We start from the raw sequence: 24,872 nt of genomic DNA, 5'->3' as shown, positions 1-24,872 counted from the left end.
CCCTCCCTCCCTCACAGCAACAGATGCGTCCGCAGCCACCTCGGGTGACCTATCTGCAGAGGTGAACCTGATCTCGGAGTTTGTTAAGTTCTGAGAGAAGATTGATGCATCGATTGAAGACACCCGGTCCAGGTGGGAGTCATGCTGCAGAAGCATGACCGAGAGATCAAGAAACTCGGGCAGCGTGTTGGAGGGTCAGAGCAACGGGCTGCGCCCACTGAGACTGTTGCTGAATCATCCGGAAATCATGGTTGTCAGAAAAATATTTGGTTGCTGGGCCTTCTCGAACGGGAGGAGGAAGGCCAGCTTGCTGACTTTTTGGAGCAATGGCTCTCTCAACTGCTGAAGCTGGACTCTAAGTTAGGTCGGGTATGGGTTGAGCGGGCCCACTGGGTTGCTGGGCGCAGGCTTAAGTCGGATCAGCACCCCTACCCAGTCTGAGAGCAACTCCAGCACTATAGGGAAAAACAAATGTTGCTGGAGGCCTCCAGAGTTTTGGGAAAGAATCCCCAAGCCATGGTATACAAGGGATCCAAAATAATGCTGTTCCAGGGCTTTTCTCTGGTTGTGGTATGCAAGAAGAAGGCATTTAGCGAGGTAAAGAAGCGTCTGAGGGGCTTAAATATTCAGTACTCTATGCGATACCTGGCAACGCTGAGCTTCAGTCATGGATGGTATGTGTATAATTTCGGATCGCCAAAAAAAGTAAAAAGAATTTTTGGATGCTCTCAAATATACTGATGGACTTGAACTATATGAACAATTACTTTATTTTACCCCCTTCATTTCCCCTCCTCTCTCCCCCTTTCTGTTTTCCATCCATCCTTGGGGGTGCTTCTTTCTTTTAACTCTTATCTATAACTGGCTTGGTTTATCCGGTTGTTGGGGGATGTTTCTGAGGTTTTTTTTCCCTTAATATTTGCTGGGATTGTAATTTTATATATTTTATTTTATGTTGCTGTTTTGTAAAGAGTGCCTAGGTAATAATACGGAGGGGGCAGGTTGGTTGCCCACTTCTAATTCTTGTATTATAAGACATTGGCATTTGTTTATCTTACTTTGTAATGTCTGGGAGGTGTTATGGTGGGATTACTGGAAGGTAGGAGTGCCCCTATGGACATGGAAAAAAGTCTCCTTTTGATTATGTCTTATATTTTTTAGGAGTAGTTCTTATTTGTTTTGATTTAATTGTTTTAAAGTTTGTATTTTTAAGTTTATATGAATTGCTTATGGTCTCTACCTGATGCTTTTTGAGTGGGGTTCTTCCTCCTGGGGAGATCTTGGACTTTCTTGAACGATCATGGCTCGTCATTCGTTTTAAATGGTGCACCTGGAGTGTCAAGGGGAACCATTTACCAATTAAAAGGAAAAATATATTATCAAGTTTTAAAAAAAGAGGGGGTTGATGTAGCCCTTTTTCAGGAGACATATCTACTTCAAAGTTTGTGAGAAGATTTGTAGCTCGGGTGCTCGTTGTTGTAGTTCTGTTCGCCGAGCTGGGAGTTTTTGTTGCAAACATTTTGTCCCCTTGCTAGGTGAAAGGGGAAGCTTCACAGGAGGCTCCCAGGCACTGAAGATGTCACCTAGAAAGGGGACGAAACGTTTGCAACAAAAATTCCCAGCTTGGCGAACAGAACCACAACAACATATCTACTTGATAAGGAGCATTCGAAGCTGCAGCAGGGAGGATTGGCAGGTGTTCTTTTCATCTTTTAGCTCAAAAAGTAGGGGAGTAGCCATTCTTATCCAGAAGAATCTTCTTTTCCAAATGCTAAGCCAGATAAAAGATGAGTCCAGACGGTATATATTACTTAAAGCCCTAATATATGGAGAGGAGTACAGGATTTTGAATGTATATTGCCCCTCTTCGCATCCTTTTAAATTTGTAACAGATGCACTCTCCAAGTTGATGGCTTTTGGGGTGTGTCACATAATTATAGGGGAAGATTTTAATTGTATTATCGATCCCAAGGCGGACAGGATACCGAGGGTAGATCTCTGAGATCTAGGCAGTTGGCTGATCTGAATAGGGAGTTGGGACTAATAGATGTGTGGAAATGTTTCTACCCTGTGGGTAGAGATTTTACTTTTTATTCTAACCCACACAAGTGTCATACCAGAATCGATATGTTTTTGTCCCCTCGACCTTTCTGAATTCGATATTGTCTTGTAAAATAGGGAATTAACTATTTCTGACCACGCAGCAATGTATATGGAGGTCAAGACTAGTGATGACGATGGGTTCCCGACATTGGCTTATGGACCCTTTCCTATTGAAGGATAGTAAGTTCATAGAATATTTCTTACAGAAATTTTAAACTTTCTGGCGTATCAATTCAGTAACCCATCGGTGATGTGGGAGACTGATAAGGCATATGCGCACAGTTGGGTTATCTCGCATTATGCGAGCCGGAGAAGACAAAAGGGAGAACAACAGTATCTGCTTGAGGCTCGCCTGAAGGCAGCTGAGATAGCATCTGTTGATAGGCCGTCCATTGCTAAATTACAGCAGAATACAGCCCTTTAGGCTACTTTGAATACTTCACTTACTCAAAAAGCAAAGAGGGAGATACTATTTGCGAAGCAGAGATTAGTGGATCACAGCGATAAGCCTGGCAGGTATCTAGCATACCTTGCTAGAAATAAGAAGTTTACCCAATCCATTAGGTCTATTAGAGAGGGTGTTGGTACTCTGACTTGTGATCCTAAAAAGATCAAAGGAGCCTTTAGAAAGTTCTGCTTCAAGTTGTATAAGTCAGAGGGTTGTGAGGATAGACCGAGGAAGATGAAGTCTTTCTTTAAAAATCTGGCCCTCTTGGGCTTAACCTTGGAGCAGATGTCGCTTTTGACAACTCAGGAGGACCAGGAGGCGGTGAGGCAACTCCAGAGCAGTAAAGTGCCTGGGCCAGACGGATTCTAGGCTGAGTTTTATAAAGAATTTATAGACGCATTGACCGGACCACTTAGAGATATGCATAATTATTCATATAGAAGGGCTTATGCTCGAAACGTCGAATTCCCTATTCCTGAGATGCTGCCTAACCTGCTGTGCTTTAACCAGCAACACATTTTCAGCTGTGATCTCCAGCATCTGCAAACCTAATTTTTTACTCCATAATTATTCATATAGTCAGGGTAGCCGCCCACATTCCCCGAGGGAAGCAAATATCTCTCATCCTTAAGAAAGGAAAAGTCCCAGATGACTGTACTTTGTATAGACCTGTGTCCTTATTGAATGTGGACTTTAAAATTCTCTCAAAAATGTTGGCATTAAGATTGGAGAGGGTTTTACCATTTATTATAAAAGAGGATCAGATGGGGGTTTATCAAGGTTGCAGATCGACTAACAATATTAAGAGTGTTAAACATGGTTAAAAATCACACAACAGGTTATAGTCCAACCGGTTTAATTGGAAGCACACTAGCTTTCAGAGCGTCGCTCCTTCGTTAGGTGATAGTGGAGGGCTCAACCCTAACACATAGAATTTATAGCAAAAATTTACAGTGTGATGTAACTGAAATTATACATTGACAAGTCTGCCAGCAGGGAGCGATACCGGGATTAGTCAAATCCCTAAATGCAGAGAAGGCATTTGATCGGACAGAATAGCCTTATCTTTTTTATACTATGGAAAGGTTTGGCATTGGAAAGGTCTTTACCAAGTGGGTCGCAGTATTATATAACAACCCTAAACCAGCAGTGATTACCAACGGCATAACATCGGATAGTTTTTAGTTTTAGTATTGACAGAGGTTGTTGTCAAGGATGCCCTCTCTCACCACTAATATTTACACTAATGATTGAACCACTGGCGGAAGCTATCCAAACTGACCCTAATATAATGCCCCCGGTAGTAAGATTGGGTAAACATAAAATCACTCTTTATGCGGACGGTGTCTTTCTTTTCTTAAATGACCCATTGATATCTGTGCCCCACTTAATTCAAGTGGATAACTTATTGGGATGTTCTCAGGTTACAAAATTAACTTTATGAAATCAGAAGCTGTGCCGCTAGGAGGTCTTAACGGCATATCCAATTTTCCGGAAGAATCACGCTTCCCCTATTGGTGGTCACTGGGAGGTTTTCACAATTTAGATATTTTTATTACCCTCGTGTTTGATCAGCTGTACAAAGCTAATTATATACATGTATCAGAGAAAATAAGGCAGGACATCCAACTGGGAAGATCTCCCGATATCCTGGCTAGGAAGAATAGTTTTTATCAAGATGAATATTCTACCTCGCCTATTATACCCCATAATGTTTGCCGAGATAGGCACTCAGACCAGCTTTATGGTTGGCTAGGCTCCTTTATTTGGAATCATAGACGGCCCCTTATGAAATTAGATAAGTTGCAGCTCCCACAAGTAAGGGGAGGTCTAGATTTTCCGGATTGCAGAAGGTACCAACTGGGTTTTCTGTTATTGTATGTAGCTGATTGGGTCTCTTGTGACCCACAATCAATTTGGTTGGATGTTGAGGCTTCCCAAGCAAAATGTCCCCCTCATCAATTTATTATTTATGGATAAGATGAGAGTTATTATGGATCATTGTAAAAACCCATTTGTATTAAATACAATCAAAGCTTGGAGGATGATGCGACAGGTAATTTACAAAAAAAATCCCCTTCTACTCTGTTATAGTGGGAGTGTTGGGATTTCAGCCAGGCTTAACTGACGCTGGATTTAAAATTTGGGAGTCCAGAGGCATCTCCTGTTTGGGAGACCTGCTCGATAGGGAGGTCATGATGTCCTCCTAACAGTTGCGTCAGAAGTTCGGGTTGCCTAGCAAGGACCTTTTTCAATATTTTCAAGTACGAGACTTCATACAAAAAAAAGTACATTGATGATTAATCCATACAAATCAGATACGGAAAGGAGAGTGCTTCAGCCGATGGGTGCACCTCAGTCAGTACTGTCTACCACTCGCTAGGTGATAAGGTATCGAAGGGCATGGCACAGTTATATAAAACCTGGAATCAAGAATTGAGGATAGAGATCTCCTTGGAGATGTGGGAGAATATCTGGGAAAATGCCAGGAACATCTCTATCTGTAATAGAACTCAGGCTATTCAATTGAAGATACTTCATAGGGCTCATATGGCACCAGAGTGGCTTGCAAAGTTCAAGGCTGGAGCATCCCCAATGTGCCCTAAATGTAAAATAGAAGTTGGTACTCTCACTCATTGTTTATGGACATGCCATAAGATTCGTAGCTATTGGGCAGTGTAGCGAACGCCTTGGCAAAGATTTTGGGAATGGAGATTGGCTTGGACCCAGTGTCTCTCCTTTTGAGCTTTCCAAACTTTCCTTCTCTAGATACATAAGGGAAGAAACTATTTACTATCCTTTTCTTGTGCGAGGAAAGATATTTTATTGAGTTGGGTATTGCAAAGTCCCCCAGGACGTTCGAATTGGCATAGGATAGTTATGGATTATATTCCCCTGGACTTCCTTATGAATATGGTGCACCAAAAAACAGAAGTATTTTATCGAACACGGCAGCTCTTTTTGAACTACACCGATGCAGATGTATCGGCCGTAATGTTTAGGGCTTTTGTTTAGCCATGAGGATGATGTTCATTGCTTCGGGGGCCCCTGGAGGAAGAATCCTGTATAAATACGGGTTTCGTTATGACTTGATATAATCTTATTTTGAGCGCTTATTTATTTAATTATTTACCTTTTTTTTCTTTTTTGTTGTTAGTAATGTTCGATACTGTGGTCTTCTTTTTATGTAGTCTTTGTTTTATGTTGTTTTGGTAGTTTGTAGAGTAGATTAGTAGTTAGTTTTTAAAAAAATTTATATTGGTGCTGTTATACTGTAAAATGGATACACTATTTTGTATTTTGTAATTTTCTAAAAAAGCTCAAATCTTTTTCTTTTCATTACAAAAACACAACAGTTTCTACAGTTAAGCATGTTGGGTAGATTTAAACACCCTTAAGATGCTATCTGATAACAGTCAAGATGTTGCTTTTGTAGTACAGGACCTGATGAAATATGAAGTTGGCTTAAGGTGAGTCTGTCTGGGTAGGAAGAAAAGAGCTAGTTTTGATTTGTGGATCAGATCCAGTGCGCAGAAGATTGGCATTAGTTAAGTGGGAATAGTCATTACATTGCAGAATATGTCGGACAGAACAGTTTAAGAAATACTAACTGCGCAATTTGACAATATGCCACCAATGTGAGAGAAGGGCAATTTTGTTGTACCAAGTCTCTGCACCTTACTTTCTCATTGACTAGTAAGAACAATAATGCTGGCAATTCAGATCCATTATTTCATGGATACACCTGATGGTGCTGTGTCCTGAAACTGAAAAAAAACCCTGAGAACCTGGCGCAGCAATTCATTTCGTAATTTCGCATGGTTCATGTCTCACCTTTTTGGATTGAACTTGTTATATTTCTCCTTCAGTAAGTAACTGCAAGTCCAAATAACTTCTATTGGGGTTCTGAGTTTGAGAGTCTAAATTGGATGTGTTTTTTCAACAAACTGTTTTTAATTTCTTTATTATTGTCAATTTCATAGATAAAAATCCGAGCCACAGAAGCACACAGAGGGCAACGAGTGAAGATCTTTGGCTGGGTCCACAGATTGCGGAGACAAGGTTTGTATTCTGCTTTTCAAAATAACTTACATGTCAGCCTAGGAAAGAGGATAAGAATTCTTGCTTTTGCAAGGACACACTTTTCTACATGTAATGTTCATAATTGTGCTCCAGTCCTTTCAACTTTGGCCTGAAGGTTTTCTTCGTTAAACTGTAGGAGAAAGTGAGGTCTGCAGATGCTGGAGATCAGAGCTGAAAATGTGTTGCTGAAAAAGCGCAGCAGGTCAGGCAGCATCCAGGGAACAGGAGATTCGACGTTTCGGGCACAAGCCCTTCTTCAGGAAAGGATTCCTGAAGAAGGGCTTGTGCCTGAAACATCGAATCTCCTGTTCCCTGGATGCTGCCTGACCTGCTGCGCTTTTTCAGCAACACATTTTCAGCATCGTTAAACTGTAGCATTGAAACTTGCTACCTGGAAGATCACACACTTTAGATCCAAATGAGCAGCGATGAACTTTTAATATTTTTCTGAAACATCACTGAAGCACTTACTAGCTCTCCTCTTTCCATCAGCAAAAGACCAAATTTTTTTTCCCAGGATAGGTCTCATTGTATGCTATGATGTTCCTGGACAAACTGGTATTCATAGAATCATACAATACAGAAGAGGCCTTTCAGCCCATTGAATCTACTCACAAAATGTGCTAAATCTACACTATTCCCACATTCTCACACTTTGCCTATAGCCCTGAATATCATGGCATTAAGTATTTTTTTAAAGGCTGTGATATTTCCCATCACAACTATCCTCCCAGGCAGAGCATTCTAGACCCCTGCCAATTCGGGTGAAAAATATTTTTCTTAAGTCCCCTGTAAACCTCTTGCCTTTCACCTTAAAATTGCCCCCTTATTACTTATCCTTCAATTAAAGGGATCAGCTGATTTCAGTATAGGCTGTCCATGCCCCTCATAATCTTTTATACCTCTATCAGGTCCCCTCTCGACCTCCTCTGCTCCAAAGAAAACCTGAGCTTTTCTCGCCCCTCTTTGTAACTTAGGTGCTTCATCCCAGGTAACATCTAGGTGAATCTCCCCTGCACCATCTCCAGTGGAATCACAAACTTCCTATAATGTGGTAACTAGAACTGCAGACACACTCAAGCTGTGGCCTAACCAAACATTTGCACAGTTCCAACATAATCTTCCTGCTCTCATTATCTGTACCTCAACTGATAAAGGTAAGTATCCCATATACCACCTTAACTGCCCTTTCCCTCTGTTCCCAGTGTCCTGCCATTCATTGAGTACTGCTTCATCTTGTTACTACTTCCAAAGTATATCACCTCACCTTTATCAGGGTTACATTCCATCTGCCATTGATCTGCCTATCCTCCTGTGACTTAAGACCTTCTTCCTTACTGTCAACCGTCAAGTCAATTTTCATGTCCTGTACAAACTAATTTATCATGCCGTCCCACATTCCAATCTGCATTGTTTGTACTTATCACAAACAGTAAGAGACCCAGCACTGATCCCTGTATCATGCCACTGGACACCGGCCTCCAGTTTCTCAGCCTTCTGTCATCAGCATCTGTCACCTGGATCTAAGCTGATTTTGGATTCAATTGTCAAGATACCCTGAATCCCATGTACTTTTACCTTCTTTCAGTCTCCTGTGTGGGACCTTGTCAAAGGCCTTAGTAAAATAGATATAAATTCCATCAACTGAACTACTTTCACTTAGACGCTTTGTCATCTCCTGAAAAGTTCAAACAGATTTGTTCGGCATCAACTCCCTCTGATAAAGCCATGCTGACTACCATTGATTAAACATTGACTCTGTAAATGGAGATTAATTTTCTCCATAAGTTTCCCTACCACTAATATGAGACTTGCTGAAATGGAGATAGATCCCTGATCTATCTCCAACACCGTGCTTGAAAAGTAGAACCACATTAGCTGTCCCCCAGTCCTCTGGCACTGCCCCTGTGTCAGAGAGGAATTAAAAATTTAGGTCAGGGTCCCTATGATTTCCTGCGTTGTCTCTCACAGCAACCTTGGATAAAACTCATCAGGGATTTGTCCCCTTTTAAACCTGCCAAAACTTTCAAGACCTTATCACTCGCTGTATCAAACTGCTCAAGAATCTCAGTCCATCGTTCTTTCATTCTGTGCCTACATTTTCCTTTGCCTGAATAAAGAAAATATTTAACACTCCACCAATGTCCTTCATGTCCACGCACAGATTTGCCCCAATTCTTTCCCTGCTTATTCTCTTTCCCTTAATATACTTTTAGAATATCTTGGGATTCTCTCCAAACTTACCCTTTTCTTTTTCATGCCCCTAACTGCTTTCTTGAGTTCGCTCTGCACTTTCTATATTCCTTTACAACTGTAGATTTAGTGTCTTTGCACCTGCTTTATCTTCTTTTCCAGTCCTGGATATTCCTAAAATTCCAGCGTTCTCTGGGCTTGTTGCTCCTACATTTCACCGTATAGGGAACATGTTGGGCTTATACACTCCAATGTCTTTTGGAATGCTATCCAATGTTTCCAGCCTACATTGGCCAGGTCCTACCTTATTTTAGTAAACTCTGCCTACCCCCATTCCAAAACTGTTCCTGCGGACCATCTTTTTCCTTTTCCATAACAAGCTTAAAATGCTCCCACACTGCCACCTCAAATTCCTGTCTGGTTTCGCTCCCCAGAATTAGGTCCACAGCTGCATGGTCTCTAGTAGGACCATACATTTCAAGAAATCGACACCTTTTTAAATCTTTTACTCTGAGATTATCCCAATTAATATTGGAGTAGTTGAAATCCCCTAATACAGTTACCCTATTATTTTTAAACTCATTGGTGAATTGACTGCATACCTGCTCCTCAATTGCTTAATAACTGTTTGGGGGCTTGTAATAAACTCCGAACAATGTGATTGTCCTTTTTAGTCTTAAATTGTACCCCCAAAGCCTCATTTAGTGACCCTTTCAAGATATCATCCCTCTTTGCTACGTAACCTTCCTTCAACCATGTCTCTGTGATGGCATTGCATTTCCGTGTGTCAATCTGTCACAATCCTTAACTCATCTGTCTTACCTATAATACTTGCATTAAAATAAAGGCCCTCCAGCATCCCTTATTGCCTTGACACACAACATGGCTGAACTCCTTTTGCCTAGGTTCCTTTTCTAAGATATACTGCATTATTAAAAAATGAAAACTGGCCCCTGCCCCTGTCAAACTAATTTAAACTTCTCCCAACAGTATAGAAACCCTCCCGCAAGGATCTTGGTCCTGTCCTGGTTCAGGTGCAGGCTTTTGTGCTTGTAGATGTCCCAGCTTCCTCAGAAATGGTCCTAGTCATCCAGGAATCTAAAAGCATCGTTCTTCTTGAACCATGAACCACCTATACTACTCTCGTATTTCTGTACTCACACGTGTCACGGTGGGATACTCGGAGCTTTGAGATCCTGCCTTTTAATCCAGTGCCTAGCTCCTTGAACTCTTGATGCAAAATCTCTTCCTTTATTCTACCTATTTTATTAGTACTGCTGTATATCACAGCCTCCATTTTATCACCATCCCTGAAGACACTCAGTGACATCCTTGATCCTGATAATATTACTGGTCTTGATCTGCCAACTAAGAAGCTGAACAGTTAAGGGTAAAGTTGATTCAGTTAATGTGGTTTCACTTTAATGTAGTTAAGAAAAATAGTGTATTTGTTTAACTTTTAGTTTGTTTAACATGGTCTGCTTCAGCCCTCCTGTGTGGCCTGTCTGCTTTCAAGGCCTTTCCTCCATTTTTCTCTCATGCACTCACTCAGTTCCTATGGTCTTTCTCTGCATCCCACCCCACCTTCAGTCACTCTACATGATCCATGCCTTCTCTTTGTTTCCCAACCTCTGTTCTTACCTTTAAAGTTCCCATCACCATTTTTGTCCTGGTTGCTGTTGTGAACTTGTACTGAAGTCCTGAGCTCCACAGAAGTTATTTGAAGCTGATCGTTCTGCCTGCATTGAGTTATATCTGCCACTAGATGGAGCCTGATCAGTTACCAAGTTCTTCATCATAAAGCTGGACAGCATGGAAATAGATCCGTCATTTGAACTTGTCCAAGCAGACCAGATATCATAAATAATCTGGTCCCATTTGCCAGTATTTGGCCCATATCCCTCTAAACCCTTCGTATTCATATACCCATCCAGATGCTTTTTAAATGTTATTGTTGTTGTACCAACCGCCGTCGCTTCCTCTGGCTGCGCCTTCCATACAAAGCATCCTTTGTGTGAAAAGATTGCACTGTAGGTCCCTTTTAAATCTTTCCTCTTTCACCCTAAATCTTTGCTCTCTAGTTCTGGACTTCTCTCTCCCTCCCCCCCCCCCCCCGCCCCGGGGAAAAGACCTTGACTAGTTACTTGATCCATGAACCTCGTGATTTTATAAACCTCTATAACGTCACCTCTCAGCCTCCGAAGCTTCTGGGAAAACAGCCCCACCCTATTCAGCCTCTCCCTGTAGCCCAAATTATTTTGAGGAACTCAACAGTATCTCTAAGTAAGGATATACTATGTTTACTTGAACTATTTCCTTCCTTTGGGTGGGAATGAGCCTTGTTTTTGACTCATTGGGAATTAGGAGCTCTAGTTGCACCATCACCACAGTGACTACAATGGATCCGGTAGGCCGTCCACCATCACATTTAGAATTAGTTTTTAAAAATGGAAAGGACCATTCGGGGTAGTCGCAAGATGGAGGATGCGACCAGTGGAGTGCCACAAGGATCTGTGCTGAGTTCACTACTTTTTGTCATTTAAATTAATGATTTGGATGTGACAATAGGAGATATGGTTAGAAGGTTTGCAAATGATACCAAAATTGGAGGTGTAGTGGACAACGAAGAAGGTTACCTCAGAGTACAACGGGATCTTGATCAGAAAGGCCAATGGGCAGAAGAGTGGCAAATGTAGTTTAATATAGGTAAATATGAGGTGCATTTTGCAAAGGTAATTTAGGGCAGGGCTTATACAGTTAATGGGAAGGTCCTAGGGAGTATTGGTAAACAAAGAGACTATGGAGTGCAGGTTCATAGTTCCTTAAAAGTAGAGTCGTAGGTAGATAGGGTAGTGAAGAAGGCTTTTTGGTATGTTTTCCTTTATTGGTCAGAGTATTAAATATAGGAGTTGCAGGTCATGTTGTGGCTGTACAGGACATTGGTTAGGCAACTTTTGGAATATTGCGTGCAATTCTAGTTTCCTTTCTATCGGAAGGATGTTGTGAAACTTGAAAGGGTTCAGAAAAGATTTACAAGGATGTTGCCAGGGTTGGAGGATTTGATCTATAAGGAGAGGCTGAACAGGCTGGGACTGTTTTCCTTGGAGTGTCAGAGGCTGAGGGGTGACCTTAAAGAGGTTTCTCAAATCATGAGGGACATGGATAGGCTAAAACAGACCAGGTCTTTTTCCTGGGGTTGGGGAGTCCAGGACTAGAGGGCATAGGTTTAGGGTGAGAGGGTATAGATTTAAAATGGACCTAAGGAGCAACTTTCTCACACAGAGGATGGTGCATGTATGGAATGAGCTGCCAGAGGAAGTGTGGAGGTTGGTACAATTACAACATTTAAAAGGCATCTGGATGGGTATATGAATAGGAAGGGTTTAGAGGGATATGGGCCAAGTGCTGGCAAATGGGATGAGATTAGGTTAGGATATCTGGTCGGCATGGACGAATTGGACTGAATGTTTTCTTTCCGTGCTGTATATCTTTGTGACGCCATGACTGTGGATGCTTTAAATCACAAACAAAAACAGAAGTTGCTGGTAAAGCTCAGCAGGTCTGGCAGCATCTGTGAAGAGAAATCGGGATTAATGTTTGGAGTCCGGTGACTCTTCCTTAGAAGGGGCTGAGTTCTGAGGAAGGGCTGCTGGACCCAAACCATTCCTGATGAATAGTTTATGCCCGAAACATCAATTCTCGTGTTTCTCGAATGCTGCCTGACTTGCTATGCTTTTCCAGCGCCACACTCTCAACTCTGATCTCCAGCATCTGCAGTCCTCACTTTCTCCCAGTCTTGTTACTATTGCATATTTCCTTGTGTTCTTTTAGTTTCATGTATTTTTGAATTTCAGTTGTATACTAGGCTAATCAAACAGAAGTCTTCATTATACCAATGAAATGGGCTTTAAGTGCAAAACAGTCGATTTCTATTTGCCAGTGTTTGTGGTAATCAATTTTGTTTCAGTATCTTTTTTTTAAAAGATTAAGTAAAAAGTTAAACAGAATAGCTCTTTATCCTCATTTTTCTTAACAGGAAAGAACTTGATGTTTGTTGTTCTGCGTGATGGTACAGGATTTCTTCAATGTGTCTTCAGTGATGAGTTGGTAATGTTTTAATTTCAGTCTTTCATACGCAATTTATGGAACGTTCAATCTTTGTTCTTCATAGTGTGAGAATGCCAATGGTGGTCCACATTTTTGTTGCTGCTGTCTTCTGTGGACCTAACACTGACAGCAGACTTTGCACAATTTTAGGCTAAGGTTGAAATAACTTTTAGCTTCATGTTAAAATCTTAAGTAATTTTCAGTTCTTTCTCTGTTCATATTCAAGTTGTTTGAACCATTTAGATTCTTATTTCAATGTAAGGTATACCCTGACTATCTTCTCTTCCTTTCAGTGTCAGTGCTACAATGGACTGGTACTATCGACTGAGAGCTCCATCGCAGTTTATGGAACCTTAAACATTGTGCCAGAAGGCAAGATGGTAAAGATATTTTTAATTGAGAAATGTGAAAGGGCAAATTATTCTACCTTTTCAGTTGGGGTCTTTTTCCAAAGTGCTTGTTTCCAATTTCCTATCATATAAGCACTTGCTTCATTTTAAGTGGCTAGAAGGATGCAAGTTATGAAATTTAGTGTGTTTTAAATATTAATAGAGAAAATATGACATGAAAATTCCAACAAGTGACATAAACAATGTAAATTGTAAGGGGGGAGAAAGACCTCAAAAATCTTTTTGTAGGTGCGTTTTCTTAGCTGAAGACTAAAGAGATGTTGCAGTCAATGGGCCCTAATAGACATAAGATATAAGAGCAGAAACTGGCCATTTGGTCTATCAAGTCTGCTCTACCAATTGGTGAGGTAATGTTTGATTTAATAATCCTCATTCCACTTTCCTGCCTTTTCCTTATCACCCTTCATTCCCATACTTACCAAAACTCTTGGCCTTGAATATATTTAATGGCCCAGCTCTGCAGTTCCCTGTAGTGAAGAATTCAGCAGATTCATTACCCTGTCAGAATAAATTCCTCTTCATTTCCAACTTAACTGGGCACCTTCTAACTCTGAGATTATTCCCGCTGGCTGTGGAGTCTCTCAAAAGAGAAACAATCTCTTTGCCCTGTGGAGCCTCCTCAGGATCTTGCATGTTTCAATAAGGTCACACATCATTGTTCTCACTCCAATGAGTCAAGGCCCAACCAACTCAACTCCTTAAAGTCCACACATGTCTGGGAGAAACTAAGTGAACTTTTTCTGGATTTCTTCCAGTTTCCTTAGATAAGGAACCTACACTGTTTACAATATGCTAAGTGTGGTTTAACTAATGCGTTATATCGCCATTCATGCACGGTATCTTGTAGAATGTATAAAATGCAATTGTTATGATCTCAGCTGATGATGCTAGAGGATAATCAGACACTCGAGTGAAACCTAGCTTGATTTTAAAAAAGTTTAGTTAGTTAATGTGTTTAGTCACTGAGATATATTCACAGAGTTTCCTTAATAACAAAGCAGAAGTTCATTGCATAAAAGAAATCAGAAATACCAGTTAGAAAGGTCTCAAAATGCATTAAAACAATATTTCAACCTGTTCCCAACACTATCCGTTGCGAAGACTCCAGTCCAGTAATACTACATCCCTCTCTCGACTCTTTGCTGTGTAACTGGTACCTTATGGTTTCTTTGCTGTGGATTGTGGAGATAATCCACTGAATCCTTTCCAAGTCTGCAATGTGAACTTTTCATAAGTCTGAGAGCCTAATCGTTTGCAACTCTAATAACTTGCTGATTTCTCCCAAACTCTTCTGATTTGGAAGTTTTCCAAACTACTACCTGCCCCTGAAGTGGGCAGAGAGATCTGGGAGTGCAGGTCCATTGTACCCTGAAGGTTGCTGCACAGGTGGATAGAGTGGTCAAGAAGGCATATAGTATGCTTGCCTTCGTTGGGCAGAGTATGAGTATAAGAGCTTGCAAGTCATGTTAAAATTGTACAAGATGGAGATCCAAGATGGCGGCGACTCAGCAAGTCTGAGTCTACAGAGCCCTTCCCAAAACCTGGGTAAAGTGGGTTTCCTGTCCCCACCACACTTACCAAACCACCCAAAAAATTTATTTAATCTTAATTAGCTGCTGAATATTATATTTAAATAGTCTAATACTGAGTGGATAATGAGTAAATCAAAGGGACCCCGCAGCTCTCAGAAAACAAAGACCCCTCCCCCACCCTCCTCTCCTCCGGCTGCAGCTGATGTAAAAACAGGCCTTATAGAGATGATTGCCAGATTGGAATCGACACTCGTCAATTTCATCGCAGAATCCAGACAGAGATGGAATGCATTCGAAGAAAAGCTGCAGAAACAGAATCAAACCATGGAGGAGCTGCAGGGCCGAGTGGAGGGGGCGGAACTAAAGGCCACGACCTCCGAGGCTGCAGCACAAACAGCTGCAGAACAGGTGCGAGCTCTGGAGCAGAGAGTCCGGGCCTTTGAAATCTACATGGATGATATTGACAACAGAAATCGGAGAAAGAATATTCGATTGCTGGGCCTTCAAGAGCAAGAAGGGAAAGAACAGTTAGTAGCATTTCTGGAGCGATGGCTGCCCCAGCTTTTAAACCTGGGGGCTGAAACTGACCGGGTAAGGGTGGAGTGGGCCTACCGGGTCGTGGTACGCGGATCTGGCCCAAACCAGCGCCCACGCCCGGTCCTGTTCCGGCTGCAGAGTTATAGGGAGAGGCAGATACTCCTGGATGCCTCCAGAAAGCTTGGAAAGGATCCTAAAGCTATGATTCATGAAGGATCCAAGATTATGTTATTTCAGGACTTCTCCCCGGCTTTGGCACGAAGAAGGAAGGCGTTTGATGAGGTGAAAAAATGTTTAAGGGACTTAGATATTCAATACACCTTACGCTACCCAGCGACGTTATGCTTTACCCACGAAGGATCCGAGTATAATTTTAGATCATCGGAAGAGGCCAAGAAACTTTTAGACTCGGTTAAATAAATCGTAAGAGACAATTTATGTTGGCTTGCCTCTCCCACACTCCGTGGGGAGAAATGGATACTTTATTATACTTTACTTTTGCCTCTGGGAGCGGGGTTGTCTTCCTTGCTATGTTATTATACTTAACTGTAATCTGTTGGAGTTGTAATTTTATAGTTATGTGTGTTTGTACGTGGCATTGATGCTATTAGATATACTCAGGTATGGGTGGGGTGGGGTGGGGGTGCGGCGCTCACTGTTAACTCTAGCTCGGTATTATATCTAAATCCTATTAAGGAGCGCCCGGGTCGAGGGTGGGACACTGTTTGGGAGAGGATATGGTGGAACGTTGGAAAGGTAGTAAGGCCCCCTGAGAACAAGGGGGAAGATCTCCATTCAAACATGTTTAATTTTTTTTTGTTTGTTCTTATTGTTTGGAAATAGCTTCCTTTTAATCATACTGTTATGAGTGTATTAGAGAACATTTTCTCTTATTTGAAGGATGTAAGCGACTCAACTATACACTCTGGATGATTGTGGATTAGTTGAATTTTGATGATTATATATTTAAGATCTATTTTTATATTAATGTTTGTGCTTGAAAATTCTGCTTATTTTTGTAAATTTGTCAAAATGTTAAATTCCCAATAAAAATATCTATATAAAAAAAAAGTTGTACAAGATATTGGTTCGGCCTCATTTAGAATGCTGTGTATAGTTCTGGTCGCCACATTACCAAAAGGATGTGGACACTTTGGAGAGGGTGCAGAGAAGGTTTGCGAGGATGTTGCCTGGTATGGAAGGTGCTAGTTATGAAGAGAGGTTGAGTAGGTTAGGTTTGTTTCATTAGAAAAGAAAGAGATTGAGCGGGGACCTGACTGAGGTTTACAAAATCGTGACAGGTATAGACAGGGTGGATAGAGACGAGCTTTTTCCCTAGGGTGAAGGATTCAATAATGAGACGTCACGCTTTCAAGGTGAGAGGTGGAAAGTTTCAGGGGGATACACATGGCAAGTTCTTCACACATAGGATGGTGGGTGTCTGGAATGCGTTGCCAGCAGAGGTGATAGAGGCAGGCATGGTCAATTCATTTAAGATGCATCTGGACAGATGCATGAGTAGGTGGGGAGCAGAGGGATACAGATGCTTAGGAATTGGGTGACAGGTTTAGACAGTAGATTTGGATCGGCTTAGGCTTGGAGGGCCGAAGGGCCTGTTCCTGGGCTGTAAACTTTCTTTGTTCTTTGCATGAATGAATTATTAGTGTGCCATTCACACTTGTCAAGATGTCCCAAGTTTCACAAGGTGCTGCAAAAAAATGTGTGGAGAAAGAAATGCTTTTTTTAAAATTTTAGAAACTTAATAGATAATTTAGTCTTAGGCAACATTTCTAGTTCTGAACTAAGCATTTTGGTTGTTAAATTATTTTTTACTAACAGATGAGTACTTTTCAATGTCACCCAATGTTTCCAAAATGCTTTGGGATCTCCAATTATGTAAGTCTTCCATCCTATTCAATCAAACTGCATGATGGAGAGTAATGTCTTGGCTGAGAAATGGAAAACTTTTGTCACTCGGTACTTGATATGCTTGGTTTCACATGTCTTTTTCAGGCTCCAGGAGGGCATGAATTGATTTGTGATTATTGGGAGCTCATTGGTTTAGCTCCAGCAGGGGGTGCAGACAACTTGCTGAATGAAGAATCTGATGTAGACGTGCAGCTCAACAATCGTCACATGATGCTCAGAGGAGAGAACTTGTCCAAAATCTTCAAAGTGCGCTCTGCTCTGGTGCAGTGCTTTCGGGACCACTACTTTGACAATGGCTACTTTGAAGTATGTTTTTTTTCCCCATGTGTCTTACATGCTTTATTTGTAATTGTTGGCAAGTGTCTAAAATTACATTTAATCATTTGAATTAGGGTGCCGAAAGATGATTTCACTGTTTTGAGGGTCAACGTTTGCATGCTATATAACTGTGAACAATTCCAGAGTGTAATGTGTGTGATTTATTCTTTAGTACCAGATAGTTGTGAGGTTTATGTTTTTGTTAATTTCATTAATAGAATTATAACAAAGTTTATGATACGGTCATAATTTATTTACTTTTGATAATACAAAAAAAAGCGAGAGACGTGAGTGTTAATTTGCAAAACTATTAGTTTGAAACATAACTCGGCTGAAGTACTACTTCATTTTGCTTTTCCTTCTTTCCACTGCCTCTTGAGGTAGGGGGAGGCTGTTCCCTTCTCAGTCTTTTTAATTGATATGTGTCATCCACCTCATATCTATTAAGCTTTTCTATTGATGGTTACTCAGTTTGTCAATCCATTCTGAAGAGTACTGTGTATGAAAGCTTCGTGTACCATCATCTGGATTGTTATGTACCTCCACCAGCCATGTTTTGTTCAAATGAGAATGTTACAGCAAATGCTGTCTCTGGATTTGGCTGTCATTGCAAACCTTGCAGAATTGAATGCGTACTGGATTGTTCCAGCACATGTTTCACATGGTTACATTATTAGAGTTGGCCACATATGATCAGTATAAGCAGGTACAGTGAATTAATATGTGAGAGGGATGGTTATTTTTTTCCTTTGCAAACGTGATGATAATTTTGTGAATTTCACATCTCTCTCTCACAGGTCACCCCACCCACTCTGGTCCAAACACAGGTTGAGGGAGGTTCTACACTATTTAAGCTGAATTATTTTGGTGAAGAAGCATTCCTGACCCAGTCCTCTCAATTATATCTGGAGACTTGTATCCCATCCCTTGGAGATGTTTTCTGTGTTGCTCAGTCTTACCGTGCTGAGCAGTCTCGGACACGCAGACATCTTGCAGAGTCAGTACTGTTTTTTTCATACATTAGCTACGAACTGGTATTATCACTTAACATTCAAATGATGCAAGTACAACTTATGTCAAGGTGATGCCAGAAGCTGACTCTATACGTTTAGTGTAAAGACTCTGGCGTTAGTCAAATACAGAGTCTGACTAATCTCCAACATTAATGTAGCACCTTCACGCTATATAATGTCTTTGATAAAATAGACTGAAAAAAATGCATGTTGGATTTTTATTAGTGTTAATATTGGATACTAGTCATATTATTCCCATGGTTTTTACCATTCTTTGTGAATGCTGAATTGCAATTAACATTGCAAAAGCAATTTAGATTCCTTGGTGCTGTGCTGGGCTGAATTGAACCTCAAAATCAAGGGCACTTACTCTGAATCACTGTGATATTTGGCACAAGGCTCTGGTGAGATATCACAAAACGCTACTCACTTTTAAATTTACCTGACGTGAAGGAACATTAGTAGAACTGAATTAATGATGATTAATGAGTAGGGTCTCCAATAGCTGTATCATATTTGACATAGAAGATGATGTTTGTGGTTTTGAAGATCAATTGCCTCTGCCTGGGACATTTATTACAGATCATCCTAAGGGCAAGGATATTGAAGAAGGTGTTTGGTACACTTGCCTTTATTGGTTAGTGCATTGAGTATAGGAGTTGGGAGGCTATGTTACAGCTGTACAGGACATTGGTGAGGCCACCTTTGGAATACTATGTTCAATTCTTGTCTCCCTGCTTTAGGAAAGATGTTGTGAAACTTGAAAGACTTCAGAAAAGATTTACAAGGATGTTGCCAGGTTTGGAGAGTTGCCAGGGGATGAGGGTGAATTTTATAGAGGTTTATAAAATCATGAGGGACATGGATAGGGCAAATTGCCAAATCTTTTTCCCAGGTTGAGGCAGGGGGTGGTCCAAAACTAGAGGGCATAGGTTTAAGGTGAGAGGGGAAAGATTTAAAAGCACCCAAGGGCAACTATTTCATTCGGAGGGTGGTGCGTGTGTGGAATGAGCTGCCAGAGGAAGTGGTGGATGCTGGTACAATTACAACATTTAAAAGGCTCAGGATAGGTACATGAATAGGAAGGGTTTAGAGGCCAAGTGCTGGCAAATAGGACGTGATTAATTTAGGATATCTGGTCGGCACGGACGAGTTGAACCGAAGGGTGTGTTTCTGTATACAACTCTGATTCTGAAACCAAGTCCTCTGAGCTGTGGTATCTCAAGTGACAGCTTCCTTTTCCAAATCTACTCATAATCTCCATAACATTAGCCAGTTGACTGAAATGAATTGATAATTGAAGGAAACCTGCATGCTATTTGTACATGTACTCCTGGCTAAACATGTCAACTGTTGGAAGAATTGTAAACCTCTGAAAATTAAATCACAAAGAGTGTAAATATTTCTGTTGAATTTTCAAGGTACTCTCATGTTGAGGCAGAGTGTCCATTTATTACTTTTGATGAGCTTCTCAACCGTTTGGAATTCCTTGTCTGTGATGTAGTTGAACGCATTTTGAAGTCTCCTTATCAGGACCTTGTGCGTGAACTAAACCCGGTAAGTAAACTTGTAAACCCGTAAGTAAACTTGTAAGCAAGCATTTTGTCCTGCAAGTACTCTGTTCAACTGTATTTCAAAGAATTTTATAATGACATGAATTAAAATAAGCTTTCAAGAAAAGTGCATTTTTTCAAAATTATCTGACTTACATGAAAGTTTCTGTTCTTTTGATCCCTTTCCTTCTGTTCAATTTTTCAAATTAGAATTTCCAGCCTCCTCAACGCCCTTTCAAAAGAATGAATTACACAGATGCTATCACGTGGCTAAAAAAACACGATATCAAGAAAGATGATGGAACTTTCTATGAATTTGGAGAAGTAAGTGTTTTTTTTTCTGGAGTTCGACAATTTTGTCATTACATAGCACTTGTCCGTTCTCAATGTGCAAGTGTTGAGACAGTAAGTCTTTAAAGCACATGTATCATATATGTAAACGCCTATGTGTTGTGGCATCCTTATGAAGGACTGTTGCTGAATTTGTGGGCCTTTGTGGGTATCTTCTGCTTGAAATTTCATTTTTCTTCATCCAACCTTGCTCATGGACAAATTAATGTAGAAATATTTATATTTAAATCTTATTTGCCAAATTGCTGGCAAATATAATCAAGGGTAAAGAAAAGTCAGAGTCCAGTGCTGTTTTCATCTTATGCTGAATTGGATACATTGATCCACATTGCCACAACGAACAATTCTCCTGTTAACTGATTACTTGGATTCACAAATTATTAGATTATGATCACCCAAAATGGAAAAAAATAGGAATACAGGATGCAGAATGTTAGCTTTTTGAGGCCTTTACTCCCCTGATATAATGTTCTCTTAAAATTATTCTATACTAAGAAGTGCAAACCTGTTTATATAAACATACATATATTTTTCTGGTATGTTATTGGATGGTGAAAGAGAGAAACCTTTGACTGATATTTTTTCTTTCTCTGACAGTTCAAAACCTACCGTAACAAATTGCAAAAGCTAGATCAATAAAATTTAGTTATTTGTGAGCTAACACCAGGAATTTGCCATGCAAGCAACTGGATTGTTGTTAAAAACACAATTGGTTAGCTTGTGTCCTTCAGAGATGGGAACCTATCACTTGAGTTCAGCCTATATTACATATCTTCAACTTAAGATGACATGACTGATTCTGGTAAAGGGTAATGAATATTTCCCTGTGTGGTCCACATTTCAGGATTTTTTTTGTTAAAAAGAAGTACATGATCTTTAGACAGATGAAGCAACTTTTTTTTATTTTTAAAACTTGTACTTCAGTTGAGTAGTTCATGGCAATTTTACTATTCTAGTTGAGCCTAAGTTGCTTTTGCTCTTCCAAGTGCAGCTAAGTTACAGTTCTGACTTTTTTAACCTAGATTTCTAGTCCAATAGAAAAACATTTGAATGATCTGTATGCCCATGCAAATATTCAAGTTGCTTTCGTAGAAGCCTATTACCAGTGCGGCATGGTGGCTCAGTGGTTGGCTCTATTGCCTCACAGTGCCAGGGACCTGGGTTAGATTCCAACCTTGGTTGACTGTGTGGGGTTTGCATGTTATCTCTATGTCTGTGTGGGTTTCCTCACACAATCCAAATTGCTCATAGTGTCCAGGGATGTGGAGGCTTGGTGGATTAGCCATGAGAAATGCAGAGCTACAAGGATTGGATAGAAGTTGAGTCTGGGTGAGATGCTCTTCAGAGAGTTAGTGTGAACTTGATGGGCCGAATGGCCTGCTTCCACACTGTAGGGGTTCAATGATTCTATTAATACTTCTGATGGACTGAACTTTTTGCTTTCTGTCACAGGATATCCCAGAGGCTCCAGAGAGACTAATGACTGATGCAATCAATGAACCTATACTACTGTGTCGTTTTCCCACTGAGATCAAATCCTTCTACATGCAGCGTTGCCCAGAGGATCGTCGGCTCACTGAATCTGTGAGAGCATTTTCGATTTTATTGATGTCAAGTAAACATAGATCTGCATTTGAAGCTCATCCCACAATGACTTTGGTTAACTGACGATCAAAATATACTTGAGATGTTACGCTTCCGTAACATTTTTCGTCAATCAAGAATGATAAAGTATTTTTAAGATGTCAGCATTTAAAATAGGACAAAATCCTTCTCAAAAATGTATGGAAACTCCAAAGGGAAGTCCAAGAAGTAGAAATTGAGAGAGGTGACCAACAACTTAGTTAAAGAGCTAGGCTTTATGGAAAATAGAGAACTGAAAGGGTTTGTAAGAATTCTGAGCTTTTGGAACTACTGTCATTAATGATGAAACAAGAGTGTTTTGTGTGGGAAGTGAGACTAAGAGGATGAAAAGCTTTAGCTTTGAAGGGAGAAGGGGTTTTCAGTAATACATGAAGCAAGGCCATGGAGACATTTGCAAGCAAGGGTAAAAATTTTAAGATTAAGTCATCAGCAGACTAGGATCGAATTGAATAGCAAAGGTGGCGATGAGGAGAAAATGTGAGTTGAGTCTGGGTAGTAAAACTTGAATGAGTCACCTTGGATGATAAGGTCTTGGTAGGAAAGGACAGGAAACAAAAGTACTAATGAAGGTTTTAGTAGCTAGATAGAGATGTACCGTTTGGAAACAGACCCTTTGATCCAACTTGTCCATGCCAACCAGATCCTAACCTAATCCCATTTGTCAGCACTTGGCGCATAAACCCTTCCTATTTGTAAACCCATTCAGATGCCTTTTAAATGTTGGAATTGTACCAACCTCCATCACTTCCTCTGGCAGCTCATTCCATGCATGCACCATCCTCTGTGTGAAAAGATTTGCCCCTTAGGTCCCTTTTAAATTTTTCCCCTCTCACCCTAAACCTGTGCCCTCTAGTTCTGGACTCCCCAACCCTGGAAAAGACATTGTCTATTTACCCTATACATGTCCCTTTTGATTTTATAAACAAAATGTGGGCTTGTTGAGATGGGTTTTCTGGAGTTTAAGTGATATTTCATCCAGCAGGAAATCATTTAAAATCCCCAACCTGAGGAAAGTTAGCAGATGTACACAAATAGCAGTAGATTACTCAGGCTACATTACAGAAATTATGCATAGAACATGATTGATTCACTACAATGATGACATTTTTATAAAGCATTTAATTTAGCTTCTTTGGAATTTTTTTTATTTGCTCTTTTTCATTTCGTTCACGGGGAAATATTTGTTCAAGGAATGTCAATTTCCTTTTGATTGTTCAACTGAGTGACAACTCTTTGTATTTGAAATTAGTCAGTGTGAACATGATTCTATCCTCATCCACTTGCTGTGCATATGCACTGTCGAGCAATTGTTGCTGTACACTATTTACCATTGTATACAGATAGAATCTGAAAATTTAACTTTTTTAAAATGTTATTTTCCTAGTCAATTTTTATGTTCGTTTTGTTCTCCTAGTTGAATTTGCTTTATCTGGGATGTAACAGTTTGAGCATGTGGTTTTTCTTCTTTGTATGATTTAGTAACACTGCAGTGCATTCCCCGCCCCCCCCTGACAAAAAGTGAAGAAATGTATTTGTGTCTGCTGTAATAATGCCAAGATGTCAAGGCATTTTAAGCTCACCAAAGAGCTCTAACTACTCAGAGCATGAAATTACTGTCAGTAACTTTGGAAGTAGATTGTTGTAAGTTCAAGGATCTGGTTTGTCAGATCATGACATGCTACAAAGATACTGGATTTGGTTCACTGTCTATTTTTCTGGTTGGTCTCCATCAGACTCATAGCTAGGTGATTACCATTTGTCTTTTAACTCTGGGTGAGAAGGCATAAGACATTGATCACTACTGAGTAACTCCAAACAGAGAGCAATGTAGATGTGGAATGGTGATTAATTGACACATTGAGTTTCTCCTGCCCACAAGAGTGTACATTAGTGGTTCATGGATGAAAATTGGTTACTTCACTGAAGTTTAACCAGCCTGGGCAAAACTCGTACCCAGGCTTTGTTGGAACATATACAATATTAAGCTTGATGGTAGTTTCCTATAGTTTGTACGCACATGCATGGAGCTGGAGCCAGTTATTCAGCCCTCTGAACCTGCTCTGCTGTTTTTTAAAAAGTCATGTTATAGCCTCAAATTCACATTCCTGCTTATCCCTGATAACTTTTCACGCAGCCCCTCCCAATTCTTACCATGAATCTAGCTACTCCTGTCGTAAAAATGTTAAAGATTCCCTTCCTGAAAAGGCACTGATGCTGTGAGGAAAAAATTGGTCTCATCTCTTCCATTTTAAATGGGTGACCCTGTATTTTTAATAAGTGTCCCCTAGATCTCGATTCTCCCTTAAGAGGAAACATCCTCTTGACCAGTGATTGTAGTAGTAAATTGTTTTACCTGTAGTTGTTAAAGGCTAATCAGTTCAAGTCCAAGTTTGTTGTAGGAATTCAGTGGACTAGGTCTAGGCCGGAACAGGGCATAGTGTGACCTAACTAATGTCTTATGTACCTCTATGATAACCTGTTTGTTCTTGTATTCAGTACCTCAGCTAAAAGGCAAGTATCCGATGTAGTTTTGTAACCACCTTATCCTCATATCCTGTTGCTTTCTATGGACATACACACCAAGGTTTCTGTGATTCTCTGTACTGCCTCAGGTGTGACCATTCATCATATATTCTCTTGCCTTGTTAATC

General features: G+C 40.5%; 1 protein-coding gene across 1 annotated transcript in view; it reads left to right on the top strand.

Moving 5' to 3' along the window:
• nars1 (asparaginyl-tRNA synthetase 1) overlaps positions 1–24,872 on the top strand; it is a 45,400-nt gene that overhangs the window by 14,600 nt on the left and 5,928 nt on the right. The window contains exons 6-13 of the mRNA XM_060829133.1: positions 6,535–6,613; positions 12,864–12,934; positions 13,228–13,314; positions 17,427–17,648; positions 18,458–18,657; positions 20,095–20,230; positions 20,437–20,550; positions 22,030–22,161. Of these exons, the coding sequence (XP_060685116.1) occupies positions 6,535–6,613; positions 12,864–12,934; positions 13,228–13,314; positions 17,427–17,648; positions 18,458–18,657; positions 20,095–20,230; positions 20,437–20,550; positions 22,030–22,161 (1,041 nt within the window). The remainder of the gene's footprint in view (positions 1–6,534; positions 6,614–12,863; positions 12,935–13,227; positions 13,315–17,426; positions 17,649–18,457; positions 18,658–20,094; positions 20,231–20,436; positions 20,551–22,029; positions 22,162–24,872) is intronic.

Source organism: Hemiscyllium ocellatum, chromosome 1 (genome assembly GCF_020745735.1).
Source record: "Hemiscyllium ocellatum isolate sHemOce1 chromosome 1, sHemOce1.pat.X.cur, whole genome shotgun sequence".
NCBI classification, from domain to species: Eukaryota; Metazoa; Chordata; class Chondrichthyes; order Orectolobiformes; family Hemiscylliidae; genus Hemiscyllium; species Hemiscyllium ocellatum.
The sequence above is the reverse complement of the archived record's forward strand: the minus strand, read 5'-3'. Positions and strand labels throughout refer to the sequence as shown.